General features: G+C 51.1%; 2 protein-coding genes and 1 long non-coding RNA gene across 3 annotated transcripts in view; 1 reads left to right on the top strand and 2 right to left on the bottom strand.

Moving 5' to 3' along the window:
* Positions 1–8345, bottom strand: part of LOC147645242 (uncharacterized) — a 120260-nt gene extending 111915 nt beyond the window's left edge. The window contains 2 exon segments of the mRNA XM_086874757.1: positions 7638–7714; positions 7717–8345. Coding sequence (XP_086730883.1) covers positions 7638–7714; positions 7717–8323 — 684 coding nt within the window. The 5' untranslated portion in view covers positions 8324–8345.
* The window catches only part of LOC147645241 (uncharacterized), a 234263-nt gene extending 208131 nt beyond the window's left edge, over positions 1–26132 (bottom strand). The window contains exon 1 of the mRNA XM_086874804.1: positions 26033–26132. The gene's annotated coding sequence lies outside the window, so the exon portion shown is untranslated. The remainder of the gene's footprint in view (positions 1–26032) is intronic.
* On the top strand, positions 111–2197 carry LOC147645243 (uncharacterized). Its single transcript, XR_015282421.1, has 2 exons — positions 111–1129; positions 1657–2197. It is a non-coding gene; the product is annotated as an uncharacterized LOC147645243 (long non-coding RNA).
* Positions 26133–26471: the final 339 nt, after the last annotated feature.

Here is a 26471-nt window from a genome sequence, read left to right as displayed (position 1 = left end):
GGTCATAAACAACCTGAGATCCCCTGCAATTTCCCGGTCTTGGGCTAGATCAGGTGTAGGGACTGTTTGGAGGAGGGAGGGCCCTGGCCCAGCCTCAGTAACCTGGGTGTTTTCCCTGTCCTTATCCATGATTTGACAAGTATTGCCTCCTGAAGATACCACCTCACCTAATGGCAAACAGTTCTATCTCATCCAGCTGTCCCTTTTCCTTTCTCAAGTGCTGGAGGAAATGTCTGTGCAGACAATGACATATGCTAGAGGAAGCAATGTCTCTGTGCCAGCTGCTGATGCAGGAAAGGAGGAGATGCCAGGCCCAGGCACAGGAGGTAATTGCTGTGCTGGGCTCTCCCTCAGCCGGGCTGTGTGCCAGCAACTCTTCCCCCATGGCTGGCCCTTGCACGGGTGAGCAGCAGCCAAAGCTGGAGGTGCTGCAGCTTCCAGGCCTCTGGAGCTCATTCCCAGCCCCTAGGAAAAGGCACTCGTTCACCAACATCCATCCCACTGCAGCTGCTCCCAGAGCTGGCCCTAAGCATCCAGAGGCCCAAGGCACAGGAGCAGCCCTGAGCAGGAGCCCTGCTGTGAGCCCAGGGCCACAGCCAGCCCTGGCTCCCAACTGGGCAGGGGCTGCACTGGCCCCTGACAGGGCCTGGCTCTGTCCCCTTGGGCTGGGGGAGCTGTCACGGAGCAGGGAGGGTCAGGGGTGGCAGTGGCTGCTCAGGGATGGGTTTGGCCCGTGTCCCTGGAAGGAGCCACTGCCCAAGCAGCTGCACTGCCCCTGGGCTCTGCTCCCGGCCTTCTGGGTTTTGTTGGGTGTCACAGCCTGTGCCAAGGGGTGCCAAGGTACCTGCAGGCCCCAGCTCTGGAGGAAACAGAGAACGTCCTGGCCATATCCACCATGCTGCCAGCTCAGCCGTGGAGCACAGCACAGGCTCACGCTGCCCATTGCTCCCACAGAAGCGCTTGGCAAGTCAAATATAAATGCTGAGAATGCACCGAGCACCCCAAGAGTGTTCTGCCCGCAGGATGTGCGCAAGTCCTGCATGATAGGCACAGCAGTGACACTGTTCACAGTGCCCCTTTCCATGGTTCTCTGCTATGTTGGATTCCGGTGGTGGAAGGACAAGAAACGGTAAGTTGTTGTTCATCCCCACCCTCCAGCTTCTTGAAAGGCTGCTCATAGTCAGGAGACATTCCCAATGAGGCTGCTGTGGACTTGTGGCTAGTCCTTGGCTGCCCAAATAACTCTGCTGAGAGTTCTGCTGCTGCCCAGACCTTTCATTGGCCTCTTAATTGCTGGGCCTTGTCCTGGGGAGCCCGCTGGGGCTGCAGCCAGTGCTGGCTGCCACTGAGGCTGCCTGGCCAAGAGCAGCCCCAGGAGCAGCGGGCAGAGGCAAAGCAAGGTGGGCAGGAGAAAGAGCGGGGACGAGATTGCCCTTGAAAGGCAGAGGTGCTCTGGGGCCCGCTCCTGGCCAGGGACCCTGCCCAGAGCCATCCCCTGCTCTCCAGGGCCTTGAGGGGCAGCTGTCCAGCTGGGCCAAGCTGTGCCAGCAGCTCCAGCCGTGCTGGGGAGCCTTGGCAGCTCTGGGCCCTGCTGTGCAGGAGGGTCTCTGTGTGCCAGCAGCAGCTGGGGGCCTCAGCCACCTCTTCTCTCCACAGTCGTCCTGCTGCAGCTCCAGCTTCCCGGCCAAGAAGGCGCGACTCTCCCTCGCCCCCAGGGAGCCCAAAGACTGTCCGGTTTGACAGCTCTCAGACATGGGCTCAGAAGGAGGAATCGTTCCAGAAAGCAGAACACCAGCACTCCGTGCCTCCCCCACGGCCCCCCAGCCCAGCTGTGAAGCAGAAGCCCCCTGAGATCCCCCCACCTCCTCCCCTCCCGAGCCGGCCACCCTGGTCCAGCTAGGACTGAAAGTGGGCCAGCCACGGCAGGGCTTGGGCCACCAACAGCTTGGGCCATCTGCTCTTGGCTACAGATAACACGTTACCTGTGGGTAACAGCCAGAGGCAGTTTTCCTACTGTTTTACTTTCAACAGGGAAGGGCTGAAGATTCTTCCCATGCCTCGTCTCATCCTTCACTCTTTTGATTTTCATATAGCTAGGTGCTTGCTGAATCTTTTCAAAGAACTTTATTAACACTTCATGTTTTACCCCACCTAGCAAGGGAAAAAAAAAAAAAAAAATTCCTCAATTTAGACTTCATTTTTACTGTGGTTGAGCCTCTCAGATTTTGAGCAATTGATTTTCCATGGTACTTCTTCCCTTTTCCTTCCTATCTACCAAAAGTTCGTCTGGACAGGAAAATCAACAGAATTACTGAGATTCACCTCAAAACCCAGAGGAGAATCTAGCACAAAATATTCTCTCTGTGTACTGCGAAACAATAAATATTCAGAGGAAAATACTGTGGGAGCTGAGGCTCGTGGAACTCCCAGAATCCTGAGCCTGCAGAGGAGGCAAACAGCCCTGGCAGTGGCTGAGGGGAATTCTCCTCACAGACTCCTCAGAAAGTGTGTCACTTCAGGAGGGGAAAGCTTTTAAACTTTGCCTTACCTTTCTCCTGTGCTAAAATGTAAGGCTCCTCCTGAGAAAATACTGAGCTACAAACAATTCTCCATTCCTTAACAAAGCTACTCAGGTGCTCGACTTAAAGAGTGAAACTAAATGTGGTCAGAAATTTCCCATCAAAGCCCATTTGCAGAGAAACCCCACCATAGGTGAGCAAATATTTATTAGCACCAGTTCACCCTAAAGACTGCTCCTTTTTCATCCCAGAGAGAATATTAGAACCATTTGCTCTTGACAGGACTCCTTGGATGGCCCCCAGACCTGGCTCCTCACCACGCCTTGCCTGGGCTGCTCATGCAGCCGGGTAGCACCACCTGACTTTGCCACCCTGTTCAGACCTTGGGCATGGCTGGTGCCACGGTCCCCTCTGGTGCCACCGTCCTCTCTGGTGCTACAGTCCCCTCTGGTGTCATGGTCCTCTCCTGGCTCGTGGCATGTCCCTGCTGCTGGAGGAGTCCTGCTTGTGCTGCTGCCGGCGTTCAACAAGGCCGGTGCTGCTCCCCAGCCAAAGAGGGACTAAAGTCACTGCTTTTTGCAGCTCATTGGAACAAGTTCAACACTTCCTCATCTCTATCACAGATAAAAACCCACATACTCCTAAAACGCACATACCAGCATTATAAACTCACCTCATCTACAGAGGTGAGGAGGCCTGGGCAAACAGAAGGTCGGCTTTCAAGCACATTTTTAACTTAGTGGAAGCACTCAGCTGTTCACAAGCCTTATTTGCCAAACTGGACTGTGTGATGCTATTCTCTTGCTCGTGTTAAAGAGGAGCCAGGGAGAAATTAGCTAAGAAACCAGAAACATTTGAGGCTCAGGTCTGGCACACAAATAGAGCAGGGTGGCACCTGCCCGCTTTTCCCACATCCCTTTTCCTGACAGACAAAGGCGGACGCAGCTCTGCTGGGGGCACCATGGAAAGGGTTCTGATCTGTGCTCCCTTCTAGATTTAGATCAGAACATGGATTATCTGGAAGCCCTGGCACATGGCAGTTTGAGATCCATGGAGAATGCTGGAGGCAAGTTCTCAGTGTCCCTTTCCACACAGAACAATCAGTGTCAATGTGGCAAGGGCTCACGCACATCCATTGCCTCTTGAAGATGTCACCTCCTGTAATGGTTAACAGTTCTATTGTTGTGGTGTGTTTTGTTTGAATGGTTTCTCCCATTATTCCCCTAAGTCATTGGTTTGCTCCTAGTTTGTATCCTCCTACCCACCTATCAAATCCTGCCTCAAGCCCACCCCTTGTTTTCGAATGTTCCCCATCTGTCATTACACCCATTTGTCAGTCTTCCCTTAGGCCAGCCTCCTACCTGAGCCACCCCTCTGGAAATCCCCTGATCTCCAATGCCCCATTGGCCCATGTGACCCACTCTGCTCCCCTTGTTTCCCCTATTGTATTGTTGAATGGAACCTTCCACTCCTCCCACAGCTTCTTCCTATTGGTTAAAATTTTGTACCCTCCCTCTGGCCTCCCCCCTATAAAAACCCCCACAAAGTTGTGTTCTCAGTCTTCAGTCCCTGGGCCCTCCAGTGGAGTAAAAGCCTTTGGAACCCATACTGGAGGTCTCCTCCTCATCCTTGTCTCCACCATGCGCCTACCAATATCCTTGTGCCGTGGAGCATTTGCTCTAAGCCGCACCTTGGGTCACCCCGCTGCCGAGTGTCACGATCCCCTAACACAAGTGGGAGTCGTGAGAGGTTCGTTTGATCTCAGAGTGCAAAAAGGACACCAGGGGATTTCAGTTTAAATCACAACAGCAATAATGCACCTTTATTTTAGTGCCAGCAACATGGGTTGTGCGATAGATGAGAGGGGGAGGGAGAGAGAGAGAGAGAGAGAGAGAGAGAGAGAGAGAGAGAGAGAGAGAGGGGTAAAGAGCCAATGTAAAGAGAGAAAAGAGGTGGTTATAGTTACCAACAGTCGAGTCGGGGTCACCGCTGTCTTCTTCCATGGGGAGATCTCTCTCGAAGAAAGTAACTTGGAAAAGTCATTTTTACAGTCTGTTTCAAAGCGAGGGGCAGCTGGCCAAGAGGTGGGGAAATTCCCAGGCTATTGTGATGAGACCCCTTGCTCTGGGAAGCAGGTGTAAGGTACAGAACAGGCCGCTCCTTACAAGTCCCTGCTCAGCAGCAGGAATGAAGGCAGTGTACCCTGACAGCACAACAAGCACACCTGCAAACCATCACCTGGCAAGCTTCCACCTCAACCACGCCAGAACCCCTGCACAAATTCCCTTGGGGTCTTCAGGGTCTTGGTCTCTGTTCTTGTGATGGTTGTAAGGCAGATGAGGGAAACTTCAGACTGTCTCTTACACCCTAGTAACCCCAAATGACACCAATGAACCCAAATCACCACAAATAACCCCAAATTACTCTAAAGGACTCCTCTGACCCCACACCTGACCCCAAATGACACTTCTGGCCACACACCTGACCCCACAGGACACAGACATTTACCCCCTGCTGAGCTCAGTCCTATACAACCCTAAATCCTTCAAAAATCCTCAAAATTTGACCCTGGGAACATCCTAGATGAGCAGGGTCAGTTCCAGTGCAATGAGGCCTTTGTGCCCTTCTCGGCCAGTGGGCACCCCAAAAATCCCATAAATCCTTGGGGTGGGGCCCTAAATCCTTCTGGAATCCCAAAAATCCCCAAATTCCTTTGGGGTGTGGCCCTACATTCTTTTGGAATCCCAAAATTCCTCAGGGTGGGGACCCCAGACCCATTTGGGACCCCCACCCCTGAAACCCCCAGACCATTTTTGGACCCCAATCCCAAAGCTCCCAGACCCTTTAGGGACCCCCCAGACTCTTTTTGGGGTAGTCCAGACCCTCTTGGAACCCCAGACCCTTTTGGGATCCCGTAGCCCCCAAAGTCCCCAGACCCTTTGGAATCCCCTAGGCCCTTTTGGGATCCCCAACCCCTGAAACCCCCAGCTCCTTTTGGGACCCCCTGACCCTTTTGGGATCACAGACCCTTTTGGGACCCCCAACCCTTTGTGGTGGGGCGGTGCTGACGCCCCCTCCCCACAGGGCAGCGGCTGTGCCTGGGGGAGGCGCTGGTGCGGGCAGAGCTGTTCCTGTTCCTGACCTCGCTGCTGCAGCGCCTGCGGCCGCGACCCCCGGCACCCCCCGAGGAGCTGCCCACAGCCCCCCTGGAGAGCGGCTGTGCCAACATCCTGCCCCCCTTCCAGCCCCTCCTGCTGCCCCAATGAGACCCCTCCCAAATTCCAGACTGCTCCCCAAATTCAGGAACTGCCCCGGGACCGGGACCCTTCCTCATGGCTGGAAAATCTCCCCCCGGATCCTCCCCAGATTCCACTCCCAACATCCCCCTCGCTTCCAGCTCAGGATGGGGCTCTGATGAGACCTCTCCTCAAATCGCACTCCTGAGATGCCTCCCCATCGCTGGAAAATCTCCCCAAATCCAACCCAAACCCTGCCCCAAAATCGGGAATCCCACTTGAGACCCCTCCCCAAAGTGCCCCTCCTCAATGGGATCAGGACCCCTCCCCATCAATGGAAATTCCCCCAAACCAAAAAAATTCTCCCCAAATCCCCCTTACCAAAATCAGAACTTCTCCCAGGACCCCTGAATTTCCCCCTAAAACCACCAAATTCCTCCCCCAAAATCCCAAAATTCCTCACAAATCCCCCCCAAAACCGAAAACCCCCCATACACCCTCAAAAGTCCCAGATCCTCCCAAGACTAAAAAATTTCCCACAAAACTCCAAATTTTCCCAAAAATCCCAAATTTTCCCCCCAAAATTCTCCCCACCCCCTAAATTTTTCCCCAAAACCCCCAAATTTCCCCCCCAAAACCCCAAATCCTCCCCCTAAAAAAACAGAAGTTCTCCCCAAAACACCAAATTTCCCCCCCAAACCCCCAAATTCCCCCCAATTTCCCAAATTCCACCCCAAAACTCAGGAGATCCCCTGCAAAAAACCAGTGACCAAGAAGCCCCCCAAAATTGCAACTCCCTTCCTCAAAAATCACCAAAAAGCTGAGAACATAAATTTTTTATTTCACATTTTTCGCACTTTGGGTAGGGGGGGAAACCCCAGATTTCCTGGGATTTTTCCCGTTTTTTTGGGGATGGGAGTGCCCCCAACTTTTCCAGCACCCTTGGCGACACCTCTCCAAAATTCCTGCCCCAGTCCCCCCAAATTAAATGCACATAAATAAAAAGAGGGGAAAAAATAGGGAAAAAAGGTAAAAAGAAAAAAAAAAAAAGAAAAAAAAGACCACCCCCACCCCATTTTGGGGAAAGGGGGACAGAGGAAAAATTGAGGGAGGGGGTGATTCCCCCCAAAGAAATTGAGGGACCCCTCAAAAAAATTGTGGGAACCCTCTCCAAAAAAAACCCACTTTGAAGAATGCCAAAGTCACCAAAAAATAGAAAAAAAAACCCAACAAAAAACCAAAAAACAAAAAAGGATAAAATTTGGGGGAGAACCCCCGAAAAATGTGACAAAAATGGGGGAACCCCTCCTTGAATCCAAAGAATTTTTTAATTTTTTTTTTGTTCCCAAAAGCAGCAGGTTCTTGGGAGTGGCAGGGGAGGAGAGACCCCCTCCAAATTCCTGGGGCTGTCCCTGAGATCCAGCCGAGGCACCTGGTCCTGGAGGGGGACAAAAAGGGCATTTTAAGGAAATTAAAGGAATTTTGGGGGACTTGGGTGAATTTTAGGGAATTTTGGGGGGCTCTGGGGGCAGGTCTCAATTTTGTGGGGTCTTGCGTTCCGGGGCCGCAACATCATGTCCACGGAGGCCACATTTACCAGGAACCAGTCGGGGACACCAACGAGATGGGATTCTGCTCAGGAAACCATTTATTCAGCTCAGGAACAAACTCAGATCCAGAGACAGCCCCAAACAGAGGCAGGGAGATGGGGTTTGAGAACCAGGGTGGAGTTCAAGGTCAGGGACCACTGGGAACACAGCAAGGGAAAAACCCCAGGGGCCCAAACCCAATCAGAAATCCCTGGGCTGTCACCTCACGAGGGGCCCAGGGTGGAGTTTCTTCCTGGGCTCGCAGGGCCCAAGCTTCGAGGCAGAGGCTTCACTTACCAGTGCCTCTGTTGCTGTTGGGTCAAGTTAGAGATCTGGGTGAAGCTCTTCCCACACTGGGGACACTTGTAGGGCCATCTCCAGCGTGGATACGCCGGTGCCTGACAAGGGTGGAGTTGTACTTGAACCCCTTCCTGCAGTCAGGGCAGCGGAAGGGCCTCTCATCCGTGTGAATCCGCTGGTGCTGGAGGAGATGGGAGCTGCTCTGAAACCTCTTCCTGCATTCAGGACACTCATAGGGCCTCTCCCCAGTGTGGATCATCTGGTGGATGGTCAGTTGGGACCTCTGGCTGAAACCCTTCCCACATTCCCCACACTCATAGGGCCGTTCCCCAGTGTGGGTCCTCTGGTGGATGGTCAAGTTAGAGCTGTGGCTGAAGCTCTTCCCACATTCCCCACACTCATAGGGCCTCTCCCCAGTGTGGATGCGCTGGTGGGTGATGAGGGTGGAGTTGTGCTTGAAGCCCTCCCCGCAGTCAGGGCAGCGGAAGGGCCTCTCATCCGTGTGAATCCGCTGGTGCCTGAGGAGATGGGAGCTGCTCTGAAACCTCTTCCCACACTCAGGACACTCGTAGGGCCTCTCCCCAGTGTGGATGCGCTGGTGGATGATGAGTTGGGAGTTGCAGCTGAAGCCTTTCCCACATTCCCCACACTGATAGGGCCATTCCCCTGTGTGGATCATCTGGTGGCGGATCAGGAATGAGCTCTGGCCTAAGCTCTTCCCACACTCCAAGCACTTGTAGCGCTTCTCCCCATCCTGAAGCTGCTCATGGACCACCAGCTCAGAGCCCTGGCTGGATCTCCGGCCGCCTTCCCGGCACAGGGTGGGTCTTTCCTCCTCAGAGCACCCTGGGCTGAGTTTGGAGCCCCTCCTCCTGTGGGATCTCTGGGGATTTTCCTCCCTGTTGGATTCCTGTGCCGTGGAGCTGCTCAAAACGGCCTCTTCCACGAGGTTCTGCTGTGGGGATTTGTCCTCCCTGGTCTCCATCCTCAGCTCCTTGTCTGGGGGAGGAAGGACAAGGAGAGGATGGGATTTGCCTCCGTGCCAGAGGGAAGGGGAAGGAGATCCCCCCAGTGCGTCCCCGGCAGGACGGCGTCGGCAGCGGGGTTGTCCTGCAGCCGGGGGCCAGGCTGGGCTGGGAGATGGAGCAGGAGAGAGGGGGAAAGGGGCACTGACTTCCTCCTCACCTGCCTGGGTGTCCTGGGACGTCTTCCTCTTCCTCACAGCCTCCTCCTCCATCCAGCCAAGGTTTGGGAATGGGAAATCCTGGTTTGGGGAAAAATACAATTCATGAGCACATTGGAATAGGGGGTTCCTCCTGCCCAAGGCCCTCTCTAGAAGTCACAGGGCACCTTGTGCCCATATAAACCTCCTAAACACCAAGATTCAGTCCTGAAAACGCCTCCCAGGAGTTCCCCATCTCTGGTCTCTCCCCTTTGCTGTTCATGGGTTCCCCCCTGTTCCAACTGCTGGGGGTCACGCTTGTACTGTGGGTCCCCCATCTACTCGGTCCCTGCCCTCCCCTTGCTTCTGAGAGTGCCAGGAATCCAAAAAGTTCCTCTCATTTTTGTCTCAACATTTAGGGATGTTGGAGGTTTTTGGGGTCCCAGGGTCCCTTCTCCCCTTATTCTCTTCTTGGGGGTGCAGGTGGTCCATGGAGACCCCCCTGACCCCTCTCCAGGCTGTTGAGGGTCTTGTGAATTGTGGCGCTCCCCTTCTCTGGGTGTCCTGGGGGACACAGGGCTCTGCTCCTCCAGGCTGCCTCTGCCAGCAGCTGCCACCAGGACCCCCCAAGGGGCATTTTCTGCTCAGCTTTGGAGTTCTTCATTCGTTGAACATTCTCCCCAAAAACCCAACCCAGGGACCCCCCAGGATATCTGGGCCGAGCTCCCCCTCCCTGGTCATTGCTGGGATGGGGGGGGTGATGATCCCACGGGTGGGGGACTGTGAATTTGGGGAATGCTGGACTGGGATATACTGGGTGTGACTGAGATAATACTGGGATAACAAGCACCTGACTGGGGTTACTGGGAGTGTCTGGGAATGGCTATGGACATGCTGAGAACAACTGGGATATACTGGGAACACACTGGGAACAACGGGAACCATGCTGGGGACAACTGAAAGCAACTGGGCGTGACTGGGACCATGCTGGGAGGGGATGGGACTATACTTGGAGCTACTGGGTGCAACTGGGATCACACTGGGAGAAACAGGGAGCAACTGGAACCACGCTGAGGGCAACTGGGATCTAACTGGGATCACAGTGGAAGCAGCTGGGCCATGCTGGGCAAGACTGGGACCATACTGGCAGCAACTGGGACTGCACTCAAGGTGACTGGGAGTGGCTGGGAGCAACTGGGAACAGCTGGAACCACACTGGGGGCAACTGGGAGTAATTGGGACCCTGCTGAGATGGACTGGGACTATTCCAGGGACAACTGGGATCATACTGGTAGGAACTGGGAAGAATTGCAACTATTCTGGGATCACACTCAACTGGGATCATACTGGGATCACAGTGGGAGCAGCTGGGTCCCTGCTGGCTGAGACTGGGATCCCACTGAGGGTGACTGGAATCATACTGGGATTGACTGGGAGTGGCTGGGAACAACTGGGATCATGCTGAAAGCAACTGGGAGGAGCTGGGAATGACTGGGAGCGTGCTGGGGCTGACTGGGATATACTGGGAGAGACAGGGAGTCCCAGGGATCACACTGGAGGCTACTGGGGTCACACTGGCACTGCCAGGGAGCAACTGGGGGCCACTGGCCTCATCCTGGGAGTGACTGGGATTAGACTGGGAGTGACTGGGATCAGACTGGGAGTTACTGGGATGATACTGGGAGTGTGAAGGAAACTGGAAAATTGGGGAAAAAATGGGAAAAAAAGCAGGATAAATAAAAGGAAAATAGAAGGGAAAAATCAGGGGAAAAAAAGAGAAAAAACCAGGATGAAATAAAAAAAAAAAAAAGGGAAAATCAGGAAAAATTTGGGAAAAAAAGAGAAAAGTCAAGGAATAAATGGGAAAAATTGGGGAAAAAATCAGGAAAAGAAAGTGGAAAAAATCTTGAAAAAAATCAGGAAAAATGGGGAAAAAAATCAGGACAAAATAGGAAAAGAAGGAAAAATCAGGAAGAATTGGAAAAAAACTGAGAAAATCAGGAGAAAAACTGGGAAAGAACTTGGAAAAACCAGGAAAATAAAGAGGCATAAAATCTAAAAATAGTAGAAAAATAATGGGAAAAAAATTCGGAAAAAATCAGGGAAAACTCAGGGAAATTTGAGAAGAAATTGGGAAAAAGCTAGAAAAAAAATGGGAAAGGAAGATAGAAAAATCAGGAAAAAGTAGGAAAGGCATGGAAAAAAAAAAAAGTGAAAAAATGGGAAAAATCAGGGAAATATCAGGAAAAGAAAGCCAAAAAGACCCTGGGAAAAATCGGGCAAAATCAAGAAAAAATTCTGAAAAAAAAATTGAAAAATCAAGGAAAAAACAAAAATGTTTGAGAAAGCTTGCAAAAAAATCAGAAAAAAAAGTGAAAAATAGAAAGATCAGGGGAAAATCAGGGAAAAAAAACAGGAAAAGGATTAAAAAAACTGTAAAAAATCAGAAAAAAAAAATGAAAAATTTCAGGAAGAAAATGGGGAAAGCCAGAAAAAATTGGGAAAGGAAAAGGGATAAATCGGGAAAAAAATTGGAAAAGAATTGGGAAAAAATGGGTAAAATCAAGAAAAGAGAGAAAAAAGAAACCTGGGAAAAAAACAGGAAAAATCAGTAAAAAAATTAGGAAATACAGGGAAAAATCAGGGAAAAATGGGGGGAAATCAGGAAATGAAATGGTGGAAAAAATTGGGAAAAATCAGAGAAAAAAAAATCAAGGGAAAAATGAGGAAAAAAACCTGGGGGACAAAACCTGGGAAAATGTTAAAAAAATTGGGAAAAAGCCAGGAAATATTTAGGAAATAAACAAGCATAATTTAGGAAAAATTTGGAAAAAATGGGGAAATATTGGGACAGATCAGAGGGAAAAATCAGGAAAAAAAAATGTGAAAAATGAGAGAAAAATCAGGAAAAGAAAAAGGGAATAAAACCTGAAAAAAATCAGAAAAAAATTGAAAAAATTGGGGGAAAATCAGGGAAAAAATTGGGAAAAATCAGGGAAAAATTTGGGAAAAAACAGAAAAATCAGGGAAAAATTTGAGAAAAAGTTGGGGAAAAGACAAAAAAAATTTGGGAAAAGAAGAGAGAAAAATCAGGGGAAAATCAGGAAAATTTGATAAAAAACTGGAAAAAAATGGGAAAATTTGGGAGAAAAAGGAGGAAAAAAATCAGAAAAAAAGCAAGGGAAAATTAGGAAAAAACTAGGAAAAAACAGAAAAAAATGGGGGAAAAAAAGAGTGAAAAAATTGGAAAAAATATTGGGAAAAAAACTGGAAAAATCTGGGACAAAATATTGGAAAAGAAAGAGGAAAATAATCTGGAAGAATCAGGATAAAATGGGGATAAAAAATGGGAAAAAAATGGGAAAAATCAGGAAAAAACCAGGATTAAATCCCCCTATCCCATTTTTCCATGGAATTTTAGGAATTGCCTACCTGGGAGATCGTAGAAGAATTTCCAGACCTGAGAATCCAGGGACTGGGGAAAGGTGGAATTGCGGATGAGCTACTCCAGGTTTTTTGGGAGACTGATGGCTTGGTCCTCTTCCAGCTTCCAGAACATTGGGATGAATCCCACACCTCCTTCTGGCTGGAAATCATGGAAAAATCATGGGAAAGCTGTGATTTAAATTCATGAAATTTTGCCACCAAAGCACCCTTTTTTCCCCCCAAAACTTCTATTTTTTTTACCCCAAATTTCAATTTTTGGGATAATTAAATGGGGAAGATAGGGGGAAATGGGGAAAAATAGGATAAAAATGGAGGAAGAATGGGGAAAAGTTAGGGAAAACTACAAAAACATAGGGGAAAAGTGAGAAAAATGGGAGGAAAAATGGAGGAAAATGGGGAGAAATGGAGCCAAAATGGGGGGAAAAAATGGGAAAAAATTGGATAAAAATAGGGAAAATTTTGGGATAATTGGATGGAAATGGAGGAAAAATTGGGAAAAATGGGAGAAAGGAATGGAAGAAAATTGGGATAAAATTGTGGAAAAGTAAGATAAAACCAGGATAAAAATGGGAGAGGGGGGAAATGGGGAAAACTGGGACAAAAATAGGAAAAAAAAGGTAAAGATGAGGCAAAAATGGGGGAAAATTGGAAGAAATCGGGGAAAATAGGAGTAAAAATGGGGAAAAAACTGGGAGAAAATGGAGCAAAAATAGCATAAAATTAGGAAATAATAGATTAAAAATGGAAAAAATGGGAAAAATAGGAACACATGGGGGACGATTTGAGTAAAAGTGGAGGAAAAATAGGAAAAAAAACTGGGAAAAAATGAGGACAAATGAGATAAAAAAGGGGAAAATTGAGAGGAAAAGAAAAAAATGGGGAAAAAATTGGGGAAAAATAAGAAATAGGATTAAAATAGGGGAAAATTACATGAAAATGGGATAAAAATTAGAAAAAATAGAGCAAAAATGGGAAAGAAATGGGATAAAAATGGGGAAAAATTGGATAAAAATGTGGAAAAATGGGATAAAATGGAGACAAATTGTACTCTAATAGGGAATGACTGGGAGTGATTTGGCTTATCGTGGGGCTCACAGGAAACTGGAGCCACACGGGGTGAGCAACTGGGCAATGCTGGGAGCAGCCACTGCCGGCACCGGGAGCCCCGAACCCCTTTCCCGGCCATGCCGGACCCGCATCCCCCCGGCCCCTTTGCCGGGGCTCTGCCGCCACCGCCACCGGGACTCCCCAAAAACACCTCCCGGGGACCCCCGGGGTGCCCCCGAGGGGCATCTGCGGCTCGGCTCTGGAGCCCTGCCATCCCCAAACATCCCCCCCAAAAACCCCAAAGCCAGGGAGCCCCGGGGGATTTGGGGCGAGCTCCCCCTCCCCGGGCACCTGCGGGATGGGGGGCGATGGTCCCGAAGGAGCTGCAGATGCAGAGAGCGGGGAGCGCAGGTGGAGCCTCCTCTGCCTGCTCCAGCTCTTCCTCCTGCTCTGCCCCTCCTCTTCCTCCTCCTCTGTCCCTCCTCTGTCCCTGTGCGTGGTTCGGAGCCCTCGGGTGAGCGGGGCCGGGCCGGGACACGATGGGAAAGGGCTGGGTCCCCCCCAAACCGAGCTGGGGGCAGCGGAGCTTTGGGGGAACAATGGGAACGGGGCGGGACAGGGGAACAGGGGGAGGTGGGAGCACTGAGGGTCCCCCAGTTCACCCCAGGAGCCCCAAGCCCCGTCCCAGCCCCCCCAGTTCCCCCCGCAGCCCCGGCTGAGGGGGGCTCAGCCCAGGAGCCGCCGTCGTTCGGGGCTCCCCCGAGTGCAGGAACGGGAGAGTTCCCGGCTCGGGGAGGCCCCAGCACAGGAGGGGATCTTGTCCCTCTTCCAGGGCCCTTCAGGGTCTTCAGGTCCCTCTCAAGAGGAGTTTTTCTCTTTTTCAGGTTTTTTGGGGGGATCCCACCACTACAGGGGTGTTTTTTCCTCCCCATTTTAGGGTGTTTGTGCAGCCGCTGCCCCACAAGCCCCTTTTGAGGGGGGATCATGACGGCTTTAAGTGACATTTTTAGGGGTGTCCCCACCCCAAGCCCCTGTAGGGGATGTTTTGTCCCCCAGGGTGGATTTTGGGGGTTCTCTCTACCATGGCCGCTTTAAGGGTCCCCGGTGTTGTCGGGTCCCACTGTAACTCCTCTTAAAAGGGCAACACCGCTCCCGTTGGTTCCGGCAGTGGAGCCCGGGAGGGGTTGGGGGTCCCGGGAGGGGTTGGGGGTACCTGGGTGATGCTGATGGTGTCCATGGGGATCCCGTGCTCGGTATAAACCTTCATAAGGGGTTCCTGGGGTTTTTCAGAAGTTCTGGGTGTTTTTGGGGCCATGGTTGTTTTTTGGGAGTTCTCAAGGGGGTTTACAGGGGTCCTGATGGGGGAATTTGGGCGATCCCAGGGGTGGAATTGGGGGTCCCAAGGCTGTTTTGGGGAACCAGCTGGTGATGGACATGGGGACCCCATGCCAGGTATGAACCTTCTCAATGTCTCTATGGGGTTTTGCAGTTTTGGGGAGTTTTTGGAGCATCCAGGGCTGTGTTTGGGATCAGGGGAGGTTGGGGTGTCCCGGGGGCTTTGGGGGTTCTCGGCAGGTTTGGGGGTACCTGGGCAATGCGGGTGGCAGTGCTGGGGACCCCAAATGCTGGGTTTGAACCTTCTCACTGTGCACGGGCAGCGTCAGCGTGTTCAGGGAGATCCTGGGGGGCCCGGGGGGTCACCCCAAATCCCAGGGACCCCAAATGCTGAGGGACCCCCCAAACTGCCCTCACCGCTGGATCTGCTGCAGGCAGGGGGGCACCAGCACTCGGCCCCCACCCTCCACCATCACAGGGGGGCTGTGGAAGAAATCTGGGGGTGCACGGACAGGTCAGGTGGGACCCCCAAAGTCCTGGGGGAGGGGACACGGGGGGACTCCCAGGAATTCCCGGTGTGGGGGAAAGAAGAGGGACCAGGAAGAGTTTGGGGGTGGCTTGGTGGGTCATGGTGGGGACCCCCAAGAGTCTTGTGGGGGTGGGGATGGCAAGGAACAGGGTGATCCCAAGGATGGGGTTGGGGGGGAACCGGATTGGGGCTCTCATGGCAGTGGGATGGGAAGATCTGCCCAAAGAATTCCATGGGAATGGCATCGCAGTGAGATCCATCCACAGAATTCCCTTGGGAATGGGACAGCAGCGGGATCCATCCATGGAGACCTCACGGGAATGGGATGTCTGAAATCCATCCATGGAATTTGCATGAGAATTCCCACATTCCCAAATTTTGCCCTCCCAAATCCTGCATTCTCAATTCCCATATTCCCTGGGAATTCTGCCCTCCCCACCTTTACACTCCAGCGCCTCCCGCCCATATCTGACATATTTCCGGAGACATTCCCTGCAGCTGTGAGCCAGGGAATTTGTTAATCCCTCAGCCTGGATCTCAGGGATCCCCATGGCGGTGCCACAGTCGACATCGCAGCCCCACAGATCCCCCAGCCCCGGCTCCCCCCGCTCAGCCCCGCTCTGGCTGTGCCGCTGCTGCAGCATCTGCAGCTCCCCGCTGGCCCCGTGCCGGTGCCGCTCCTTGTGCCGGCCCTGGCTATCCCAAGATCCCAGCCCTGGCTATCCCAATATCCCAGCCCTGGCTATCCCAATATCCCAGCCCTGGCTATCCCAATATCCCAGCCCTGGCTATCCCAATATCCCAGCCCTGGCTATCCCAATATCCCAGCTCTGGCTATCCCAATATCCCAGCCCTGGCTATCCCAATATCCCAGCCCTGGCTATCCCAATATCCCAGCCCCGGCTATCCCAATATCCCAGCTCTGGCTATCCCAATATCCCAGCCCTGGCTATCCCAATATCCCAGCCCTGGCTATCCCAATATCCCAGCTCTGGCTATCCCAAGATCCCGGCTCTGGCTATCCCAATATCCCAGCCCTGGCTATCCCAATATCCCAGCCCTGGCTATCCCAATATCCCAGCCCTGGCTATCCCAATATCCCAGCTCTGGCTATCCCAATATCCCAGCCCTGGCTATCCCAATATCCCAGCTCTGGCTATCCCAATATCCCAGCCCTGGCTATCCCAATATCCCAGCTCTGGCTATCCCAAGATCCCAGCCCTGGCTATCCCAAGATCCCAGCTCTGGCTATCCCAAGATCCCAGCCCTGGCTATCCCAAGATCCCAGCCCTGGCTATCCCAATATCCCAGCCCTGGCTATCCCAAGATCCCAGCCCTGGCTATCCCAAGATCCCAGCCCTGGCTATCCCAAGATCCCGGCTCGGCTCCGCCCGGCCCCGCTCGCTGCGGCGGCGCTGGAAGGGGATCCCAGCCAGGGACCCCATGGACATGGACTGCGGGAAGCCCGGGCCGGGCTCCGACAGCGCCGCGTGCAGGGAACGCAGGGAGAGGAGAACTGGGGGGACATTTGGAGATTTGGGATCGGGGGGGTCACGGCTGAAGGAAAGGGGGAATGGGGAGAGCCGGGAAGGGCATTTGGGGATGCCAGGAGTGACAAGAGGGGAGGCTAGGGCTGGCTAGATGTGGCATGGCTGGAGTTCAGGGCGTTCCTGTACCCAGGAAAGGGAGCTCCAAGGGTCCCCGCTGTCCCCATTGCCAGGACAGGGCAGGGAAAGCCGGGATGGCTGGGAATAGGGGTCCCGGGTGTCCTGAGTGCTGAGGAAAGGAGGGGCTGGCTGCTGGGAGAGGCAGGAATAGGGGTCCGGGGGGTAAATGGGTGAAGGAGAAGGGGGCTCTGGGGGCTGCGGGAGGCGGGATGGCCGGGAAAGGGGTGCAGGCGTTCCTGGTGCCGGATAAGGGGGTGCAGGGTGGGACCCACGGCCGGGAATGGGGGTTCGGTGGGATGGCGGTGCCCAGGAGTGGGGGTTTAGGGGCCCCTCGGCGCTCCGGAATGGGCGATCAAAGAGTCCCGGTGCCGGGGGTCCCTCTCACCTCTCGCCGCCCACCGGGAGCGCCCCCGGCCCCAGCGCTGGAGCCATCGCGCTGCTCCGCTGCGGCCCCGCCCACAGCTCCGGCCCCGCCCTCAGAGCCGCCTCCGGCCCCGCCATTGGCGCCGCTCTTTGCTGCCCGCCAGTGGCAGCCCGAGGCTGCAGTGACGTCACCGGTCGCCGGGCAGAACCCGGCGGCGCAGGGCGGCCAAGGCGGAAGCGAAAGTGCCCGAGGGAGCGCGGGGGGAGGGGACGGGGCAATTCCAGGGAATTCCCCTGGATCCCCTCCCGGGATCCCCCGGGACCCTCCTCGGCCGCGCACTGCGGGACCCCCGGGACAAACTGGGCTGAACTCCCGGGCCCTGCGCTCAAACTCTGCCTGGAACCCGCCGGTTTCGGCCCAAAGCGGGGGAAGCCCCGGGATCCGCGGATCCCATTTTTCCTGCGGCTGCGGCTCCCCAGCCCCGGCGGAGCAGGAGCGGGCGCTGGGAGCCCGAGCCCCGATTCCCAATCTCCTTCTCTCTCTCTGCTGCTCTCTCCCTCTCCTTTGGGTGATCAGAAATGTCAGAGCGGCTGGAGAGCCCCGTGCCCAGCTCGGCTTTCCCTGGAAAGGGAGGCCTGGGGGTGCGGTGCCCCGGGATGGCCGGGAATGGGGCTCCGGGGGTCCCCGGGCTGACGGAACCGGGGGATCCAGGGGCTGCCAGGGGAGGATCCCCGGGAATGGGGGTGCAGGGCGCTGTTGGTGCAGGAGAAGGGGGTGCAGGGGGTCCCGGAGCTGGGGAAGGAGATGCGGGGGGGGTCCCAGGGCCCAGGAATGGGGATCCAAGGGGGTCTGGAAAAGGCTGAGCAGGAAATGCAGGAGTGCAGACCTAATTCACATCAGAGACACAGAAATCTGGATGCAACAGGAAACCAAACACTAAGGACTCCACACCGTGGAAACAATGAACACTAAACTAATGAATTTCTATGGGTTCAGACTGTATAAAGTTTAGGAAACATCTAGTAAAACTCACATGTCATGGAATGATTTTCTCTGCACATGCAGACTATGTGTGGTTGAAATGATTCTGTTCAGAATCAAGTCATGCCTTATTTCTCTGGAGACATTGTTGGAGAGTTTCTGCTTTTCACAGTTTCAGTGAATGGATTACACCATTAGAAGAATTTTTCGTAATAATTCTACTTTTCTGTTGTCAGTTCTGCTTGGGCCAGGGGTGTGAGAATCAGTTTTTAGTCAGAAGAGAAGAAAAAGAAAATACTTGATTTCTTTCTAATTTTTGTTTTTATATTTCTGCATGGCTCTTAGTGATGGCAACATTATGGTATGGGTTTTTCCATGTTCACCTTTAAGCTGCATTTTGAAAAGTAGAAGAGTTTGAAAAGAGGCCCTTTAAAAGCTAAACAGTTAATAGAAAATTGTATTAAAAAAAATAAATAAAAAAATTGTAAGGGGGGGGGGGGGTGTTCTCCATGTGAGTCATCCCATGGCTGCCCTGGAAGAGGAGAAGCTTCATTCCAGGCAGCCAGCAGAGGAGCTTTAGAAATGCAAATTAACACCCCTGGGGCAAAGCCTGGACAATGTACCAGGGTGTTCCTGCCTGGGGGAGGTATTGGCCTGAATTCCTCTGCCCCTCACCCCAAGCTCTGCCTGGGGGCACAGGCAGAATTTGCACAGCTAAAGGCAGAGCCCATGGTGAGGATATCTGACTCTGGCACAGAAATTGGTTAAGCTGAAAAGGAAAACTGCAAATGGAGATTGTTGTGAAAACTTCACTATAAAAAATGGGGGAGAATCATCCCACTCCCCACCCCAACTTGTGCTCTCACTTTCTATGTTATCCAGGGTGAATTAGAGCACTGGGGGTTTTTTTGCTACCCCAAGTTAAGGGAAATCAGTTGGGAATCCAAGTATGTGCTGATTTAATCAGAGAAAAGCCCAAAATTGATGCAACCCTGGCTGGAGGGAATACCCAAAAATGGGGAAAAGACAAACAGCCACCAGAACAAATCCTGCAACACCATGGGCCAGCCCCTGGGAACCCTAACAAATTCATATCTGGAGCCAGAGAACTAATTTATCATTTCCATGGTATAATTAGATTACATGATGTCCTCAAAATAATCCCCAACCAGACAGCTCCAGTTCCTGACTTTCTTCCCAACCAATCCACTCAGATGAGGAACACATTTCACCATGGGATGGAGTCAGATTATCTTTCAGCAGGAAAAGGAGGCAGAGTTTGTGCAAAGTTAAATGACTCAAACTGCTGTTGGCAAATAGATTACAAAGGTAAAGTGGAGAAACAGATAACAAAGGATAGAAGAAAAGAGCTCATGTACTGGTCCAAATGTGGAAAGGATGGGCATGGGCAACATTTCTGTGGTTCCCTGGCAGACCATGGGTTAAAGGAATGCAGTTTCTCCTCTTATGTTCTACAGCAACTCTCATCTTTTCACCATGCACACACCTTGCTGAGTGCAGCTCATTCAGCAGCTGAGCAAGGGGATGCAGGGGGCAGCCAGGCCACAAACGGCTACAAAAGGACAGAGAATGAGGGCACTGAGAGCAATCCCAAAATCAAAGAACACCCAGGAAGAAAAAACAGAGTCAATGAGTGAATCTGCTTGCAGATAGGGCCACGGACTTGCACATAAGGAAGCAATGGGAGAAAGCATCAGTTTCAGAAAATGTTACCAATTGACAAGGACTGACAAAGTCCCGCTAAATTCCTGAACTTCCAGAAGAACAAAGACTTAACAGAGCCATCAACATCGGATGTTCTACAAAAGTGGTGGGTACATATTAACCGGGACATGCAGGAGGCAGATGGGGAAGTCTGAACCTTCCAAGCACCTCCGCCAGTGGGGAAAGGGACAGGGACACGCGGCCGGGAAAATCAGGACAAAAACGAGGCCGCGTCCTCCAGCAGCTGGAGAGAGCGCACGGCAAATGCCCCACGGCCTCTCCCTTTGGGCAGCAATAAAGTCACTCTCACACCGCTCCTCTGCCTCCTTTGGCCACACAAACCTCTGGCGCCGGGAATTTTCCCGCCCAGCCCCGGGCACAGCGCAGCCACCTCCGGGCTACCGACACGAAGCGGGACGAGCCAGCGCTGCTCCGGCACCGGCTCCTGCCGAGGCCCCAGCGGGAAGGAGACCGCGGGCAGCCGCTCCCGCAGCGCCCTCACGCCAGGGCCAACACGGGCCGGCCACGGCACAAGCCACCCGCCACAGCCCCCTGCCGCCCCCTCCCGGGCCCGCAGCGAGCCCCGAGCCCCCGCAGAACCGAGCGCGGCTCCCACCTGCGATGGCTGGGGCCGCCTCCGAGCTCCGCCGCCGCCTCACCGGGCTCCGGCTGCTGCCGCCGCTGCCGGGCCCGCACAGACGCTCCGGCAATGGCGGCTCTCCTGCCCCACGGCCCCTCTGGGGGCGCCAGCGGGGCCGGGCTTGTCCCCGCTTTGCCCAATCAGCGATCGCCAGAGCCACGAGTGACGGCAGCAGCAGCCAATCGCAGCCAGCGGCGGGCTCTGCACACGGCACAGCCCCGCCCCGCGCTCTCAGGGCCCGCCCCGGGCTGTGTGAGGGAAGGGCGGAGATGAGGAACAGGCTTGGAACGGGCCCGGCCCGAGCCGCCATTGAGCTCCCAACACAAACAAAGTTCTCCGCAGCTCCCGGCTCGCCTTTCCCTGCCCTGGGTGTTCGGTGGCTCCGGCTCAGCGGGAAGCCCTGGAGCCTCACTTCTCTCACCTCTAATTAGGTGCCTCAGTGCATGGCTCGGATTTCCCCCCAAAAAAGGGAAAACTGCCCCAAATCCCTGTGGATGAGTGGGGGAGGAGAGAGATTTCTGGCTGAAAACTCCAAAAACTCCGAGCACGATCATGAGAAGTAAAGGAAGACCCTTAAAACCAGCTTCCCCCACCCCTCCCTCCTCCCAGCTGTGCCTCCTCCCCCGGCAGTGCAGGGACACAGGGAATGGGGCCATGGTCACTCCATCCCCCGGGGCTTTTCCCCCTGCTCAGGGACAGGAGTCGTTCCCCTGCTGCACCCTGGGCTCTCTCCCACCGGAGACTTCTCCAGGAACTTCTCCAAGCTGAGTCCATCCCATGGGGAACAGCCCCTCACAGTGCTGCAGCGTGGGTCACTCTGCCACGGGGTCAGTCCTTCTGAAAAGAGCAGGCAAGGAGAGCAGCTCCTTTTTAATGCCTTTATTGAGGGCAGCTTTGGGTGGGGGAGCTCGACCACTGCTGTTCCAAATGGATGACCCAGAGGAAAAAATGTTCAATATTGCCACAGGGCAGAGCTAGGGATTCTGCCTTCACGTGAGCCTCTAGAAGGACTCCGGTTTACTGTAAATCTTGGGTAGTCGTGGAGAGCAAATGTGGTTTAGTTATGGTGATAAAGTCTGGAACATCAGTCAATTGCTCAATGTTCTCCCTTGCTCCTTAGTGTAGGTTGGAGTCCAGTTTGTGCCCTGGCTCGCTGATTCTAGGGGTCTTTGGATGTTAATCCCACTTCCCCTGGGTGCTACCCCCATGGGAGTTGGGCTCATCTACACACTGGGTGCTGTCATCGGTGCCACTGGGGGTGCCGGGAGCAGCAGAGGCAATAGACAAGGCCAGGTGGCATTAACAAGGCTGGTACAACAACATTGGTATTTACCAAACATGACACAACATGAGCTATATTAACAAAGAAGGCCCCTTACGGTGACAACATTCTACTGTTCAAACTGTAAAACATCTTTGTGTACTGATCAGGAGGTCACGATTTACTCTTTACAATCCTGATGCTGAATGTCTCCTGAGGAGGTCTGGTCAGGGAGAAGAATGAGCCCCTTGTGGGCTGCCCCTGTTTGGACAACCTGCTCCTCACCCCGAGCCTCAGCATGTCTGACATCGCCCACCTGGGACTGACATCCCAAAACACTGAGAAACATTTATCAATTTTTGTTTATCATTAAAATCTAATTAATTTATAAAAATAAAATTTTACTTTTTATAATAATATTATTCTGTATTCTTATAACCTTGTTTTTGCATCTATATAAAAGAATTGATACCTTTTCAGGAACAAAAAACATTATTGTTCTCTGGCTCTAAGTACCACAATTCCCTTCATTAATTAACTGACCTCTATTTCTCCCTCTTTATGCTAATTACTCCTATTTTTAGCCCGTTAATCATAATTTTGAAATTATTCTCAGACAGGGTAAAAGGGGCCACTTTGGGGTCCATGGAGACTTCTGGGGAACATTTGGGGCAGCTTTGTGTCTGGGGAGGGAATTTAGAGAGAACTTGGGGGTCTGGAGGACACTTAGGGGAATCGAGTGCGCACTTGGAGGGGCATTTAGGGATTCTGTGGGACAATTCGGGGTCAGGGGGACACTTGGGGGTCAAGGGGGGGAAATCTGGGGACCCTTTGGGGTCCGAGCGGGCACTCGGGGGGCTGTAACAGGGAATCTCTGGGCCGCGGGGGATGATGGGAGCTGTAGGCGCCGGTATAATACGGTTTAAAGGTGCCGCGGAGCATCACGGGAGTTGTAGGCGCACCTCCAAAATCCCACAAAGTTGTTCATATGTCCTCAAAATCCCTCAAAATTAAAAAAAACCCACAGAATTTCTTGAAACTTCTCAAAACCCTACGAAATTCAGAAACATCCTACAAAATCTCCACAAATTTCTACAAAATCTGAGAAAAATCCCTCTAAATTCTTCAAGTCTTCTCAATATCCCACAAAATACCACAAAAATCACACAAAATTCCAGAAACATCCCAAAAAATTCCCTAAATCTTCTTAAAACCCTACCAAATTCCAGAAACGTCCCACAAAAACTCCACAAATTTCCACACAATCTAAGAAAAATCTTTCAAAATTCTTCAAGTCTTCTCAAAATCCCACAAAATTCCAGAAAATTCCACAACATTCCAAAAAATCCTACAAAATTCCAGAAAAATCCCACAAAATTATTTAAATTTTCTCAAAATGCCAAAAAATTCCAGAAAACGCACACATAATTCGGTAAATCATGTAGAAACCCTACCAAATTCCAAAAACATCCCACAAAATCTCCTCCAATTTCCACACAATCTAAGAAAAATCCCTCAAAATTCTTCAAGTCATCTCAAAATCCTACAAAATTCCACAAAATTCCTACAAAGTTCCACAAAAATTTGACAAAATTCCAGAAAAAAGCCCAAAAATTCCAGAAACATCCCACAAAATTCCAGAAAAACCCCACAAATTTCAGAAATATCCCACAAATTTCCCTTAATCTTCACAATATCCTACCAAATTCCAGAAACATCCCACAGAATATTTGCAAATTTCCACACAATCTAGGAAAAATCCCTCAAAATTCTTCAAGTCCTCTCAAAATCCCACAAAATTCCACAAAAATCCCACAAAATTCCAGAAAAATACCACAAAACACCACAATCATCCTAACAAACTCTAAATCTTCTCAAAACCCTACCAAATTCCACAAACAACCCACAAAATACCAGAAAAATCTTCTCAAAACCCTACCATATTCCAGAAACTTTACAAATTTAAACACAATCTAAGGAAATCTTTGGAAAATTCTTCAAGTATCCACAAAATCTCACCAAATTCCAGAATATTCCACAACCTTCCAAAAAAACCGCACAAAATTCCAGAAACGTCCCACAAAATTATTTACATTTCTCAAAATCCCACAAAATTCCAGAAAAGCATCACGAAATTGTGAAAAAACCCTCAAAATTCCCTAAACCTTCTCAAAACACTACCAAATTCCACAAACATCCCACAAAATCTTTACAAATTTCCACACAATCTACGAAAAATCCCCCAAAATTCTTCATGTCTCGTCAAAATCCTTCAAAATTCCACAAAAATCCCACAAAATTCCAGGAAAATCCCACAGAATTCCAGAAACATCCCACAAAATTCCCTAAATCTTCTCAAAACCCTACCAAATTCCAGGAAAATCCCACAAAATCATTACAAATTTCCACACAATCTCGGAAAAATCCCTCAAAATTCTTCAAGTCTCCCCAATGTCCCCAAAAAATCCTGAAACATCCCATAAAATTCTTTAAATTTTCTCAAAATCCCACAAAATTCTTGAAAAGCATTATGAAATAGTGAAAAAATCCCACAAAACGCCCTAAATCTTCTCAAAACCCTACCAAATTCCAGAAAAATCCCACAAAATCTCCTCAAGTTCCCCATATTTAAGAAAAATCCCTCAAAATTTTTCAAGTCTCCTCAATATTCCACAAATTTTCCAGGAAAAATCCATCAAAATTCCTGAAACATCCCACAAAATCTTCACAAATTTCCACACAGTCTCGAAAAATAACTCAAAATTCTTCATATCTCCTCAAAACCCCTCAAAAGTCCAGAGAATTCCACAACATTCCAAAAAAATCCCACAAAGTTTTAGAAAAATCTAACAATATTATTTAAATTTTCTCAAAATCCCACAAATTTTCATAAACATCCCACAAAATCTCAGTATCCCACAAAATTCCTGTAAAATCCCACAATATTCCAGAAACATCCCACAAAATCTCAACAAATTTCCACAAAATCCCAGAAAAATTCCTCAAAACTTTTCAAGTCTCTTCAAAATCCCACAAAAGTCCAGAGAATTCCACAACATTCCAAAAAAATCCCACAAAATTCCAGAAAAATCCCAGAAAAATATTTACATTTTCTCAACATCCCACAAAATTCAATAAAAATCCCTCAAATTTCAAGATAATCCCAGAAAATTCAAGAAAAATCCCTTAAAATTACTTAAATTTTCTCAAAATCCCATTAAATTTCAGCAAAATTTCACGAAATTGCTGAAAAATTAAAAAAAAACCCTAAATATTTTCAAAATCCTACCAAATTCCAGAAACATCTCACAAAATGCCCTCAATATCCTGCAAAATTCCACAAAAATTCCATAAAATTTTACAAATATCTCACAAAATTCCGGTAAAATCTGATGAAATGGTTAGCATTCAGGAACACACATAATCGCAAATGATCATATGCAGGTGCTTTATTAAGAGCTCTGGGTGTCAGGGGTACACATACCCAAATCTGACCCATCTTGGTTTTGGACTGAACATCTTTTATACTCTATCATTATATAACTCACATATTAATTATTAAACTTACATTGTTCTATTGTAAGCATTGTTTTTACCCAAGCATGGATTTCTCGTGATACCCCCCAGCCCCCTCACATTGTTCCTCATGTTCTTTAAACAATAATTATATCCAATCATATCTAACAATTGTATCATGATCATCTACTGATTACACAGGTGCAGTTTGACCTGATCTTTAGCAAGTACAAGGCCTAACATTTCCCAGGGCCTACTTTTCCAAGGCCTTTCCAAACCTAACTTCCTTTCTAAGTCCCCGAATTTTCTAACATTTTGAGACCTTTTACTATCACTTACAGGACTTGTGCTCCAGACCCCTCACCAGCCTTGTTGCCCTTCTCTGGACACGCTCCAGCCCCTCCATGGCCTTCCTAAATTGGGGGCCCAGAACTGGACACAGCACTCGAGGTGCTGCCCAACCAGTGCAGAGTAGAGGGGAGGAATCCCTGCCCTGCTCCTGCTGGCCACACTGTTCCTGATCCAGGCCAGGAGCCATTGGCCTCCTTGGCCACCTGGGCACACTGCTGGCTCATGCCCAGCCCGCTGTCCATCAGTGCCCCAGCTCCCTTTCTGCCTGGCTGCTGTCCAGCCACTCTGTCCCCAGCCTGGAGCACTGCAGGGGTTGTTGGGGCCAAAGTGCAGGACCCGGCACTTGGACTTGTTAAACCTCACCTTGTTGGGTTTGGGCCCTGGATCCAGCCTGTCCAGCTCCCTGTGCAGAGCCCTCCTACCCTGCAGCACATCAACACTCCCAGCCAACCTGGTGTCACCACAGTTCCATGGGGCCCTAGAGTGTCACAATGGTCTCCAGGATTCCATGAGGCCTCCCAGCAATCCAATTTTGGATCATACTGGGAGTGACTGGACTCATACTGGGAGTATCTGAGAATGACTGGGAACACACCATGCACATCATCCCCCATACTGGGGGTGACTGGGAGCAACTGGGAGCACGTTGGGAGCCAATGGCATCATACTGGGACTGACTGGGTTGATCTAGCCAGAGGCAACTGGGACCATCCTGGGAGTGCTGCCTTGTGACAAGGATCATACTGGAGCTTACTGGGCTCATGATGGTGTTGAAAGGGAACAACTGGGATCTCTGAACACC

Source organism: Cyanistes caeruleus, unplaced genomic scaffold (genome assembly GCF_971803275.1).
Source record: "Cyanistes caeruleus unplaced genomic scaffold, bCyaCae1.hap1.1 HAP1_SUPER_30, whole genome shotgun sequence".
In the NCBI taxonomy this organism is placed as follows: Eukaryota; Metazoa; Chordata; class Aves; order Passeriformes; family Paridae; genus Cyanistes; species Cyanistes caeruleus.
Note: the sequence above shows the minus strand (reverse complement) of the source record. Positions and strands in the feature narration are given on the sequence as shown.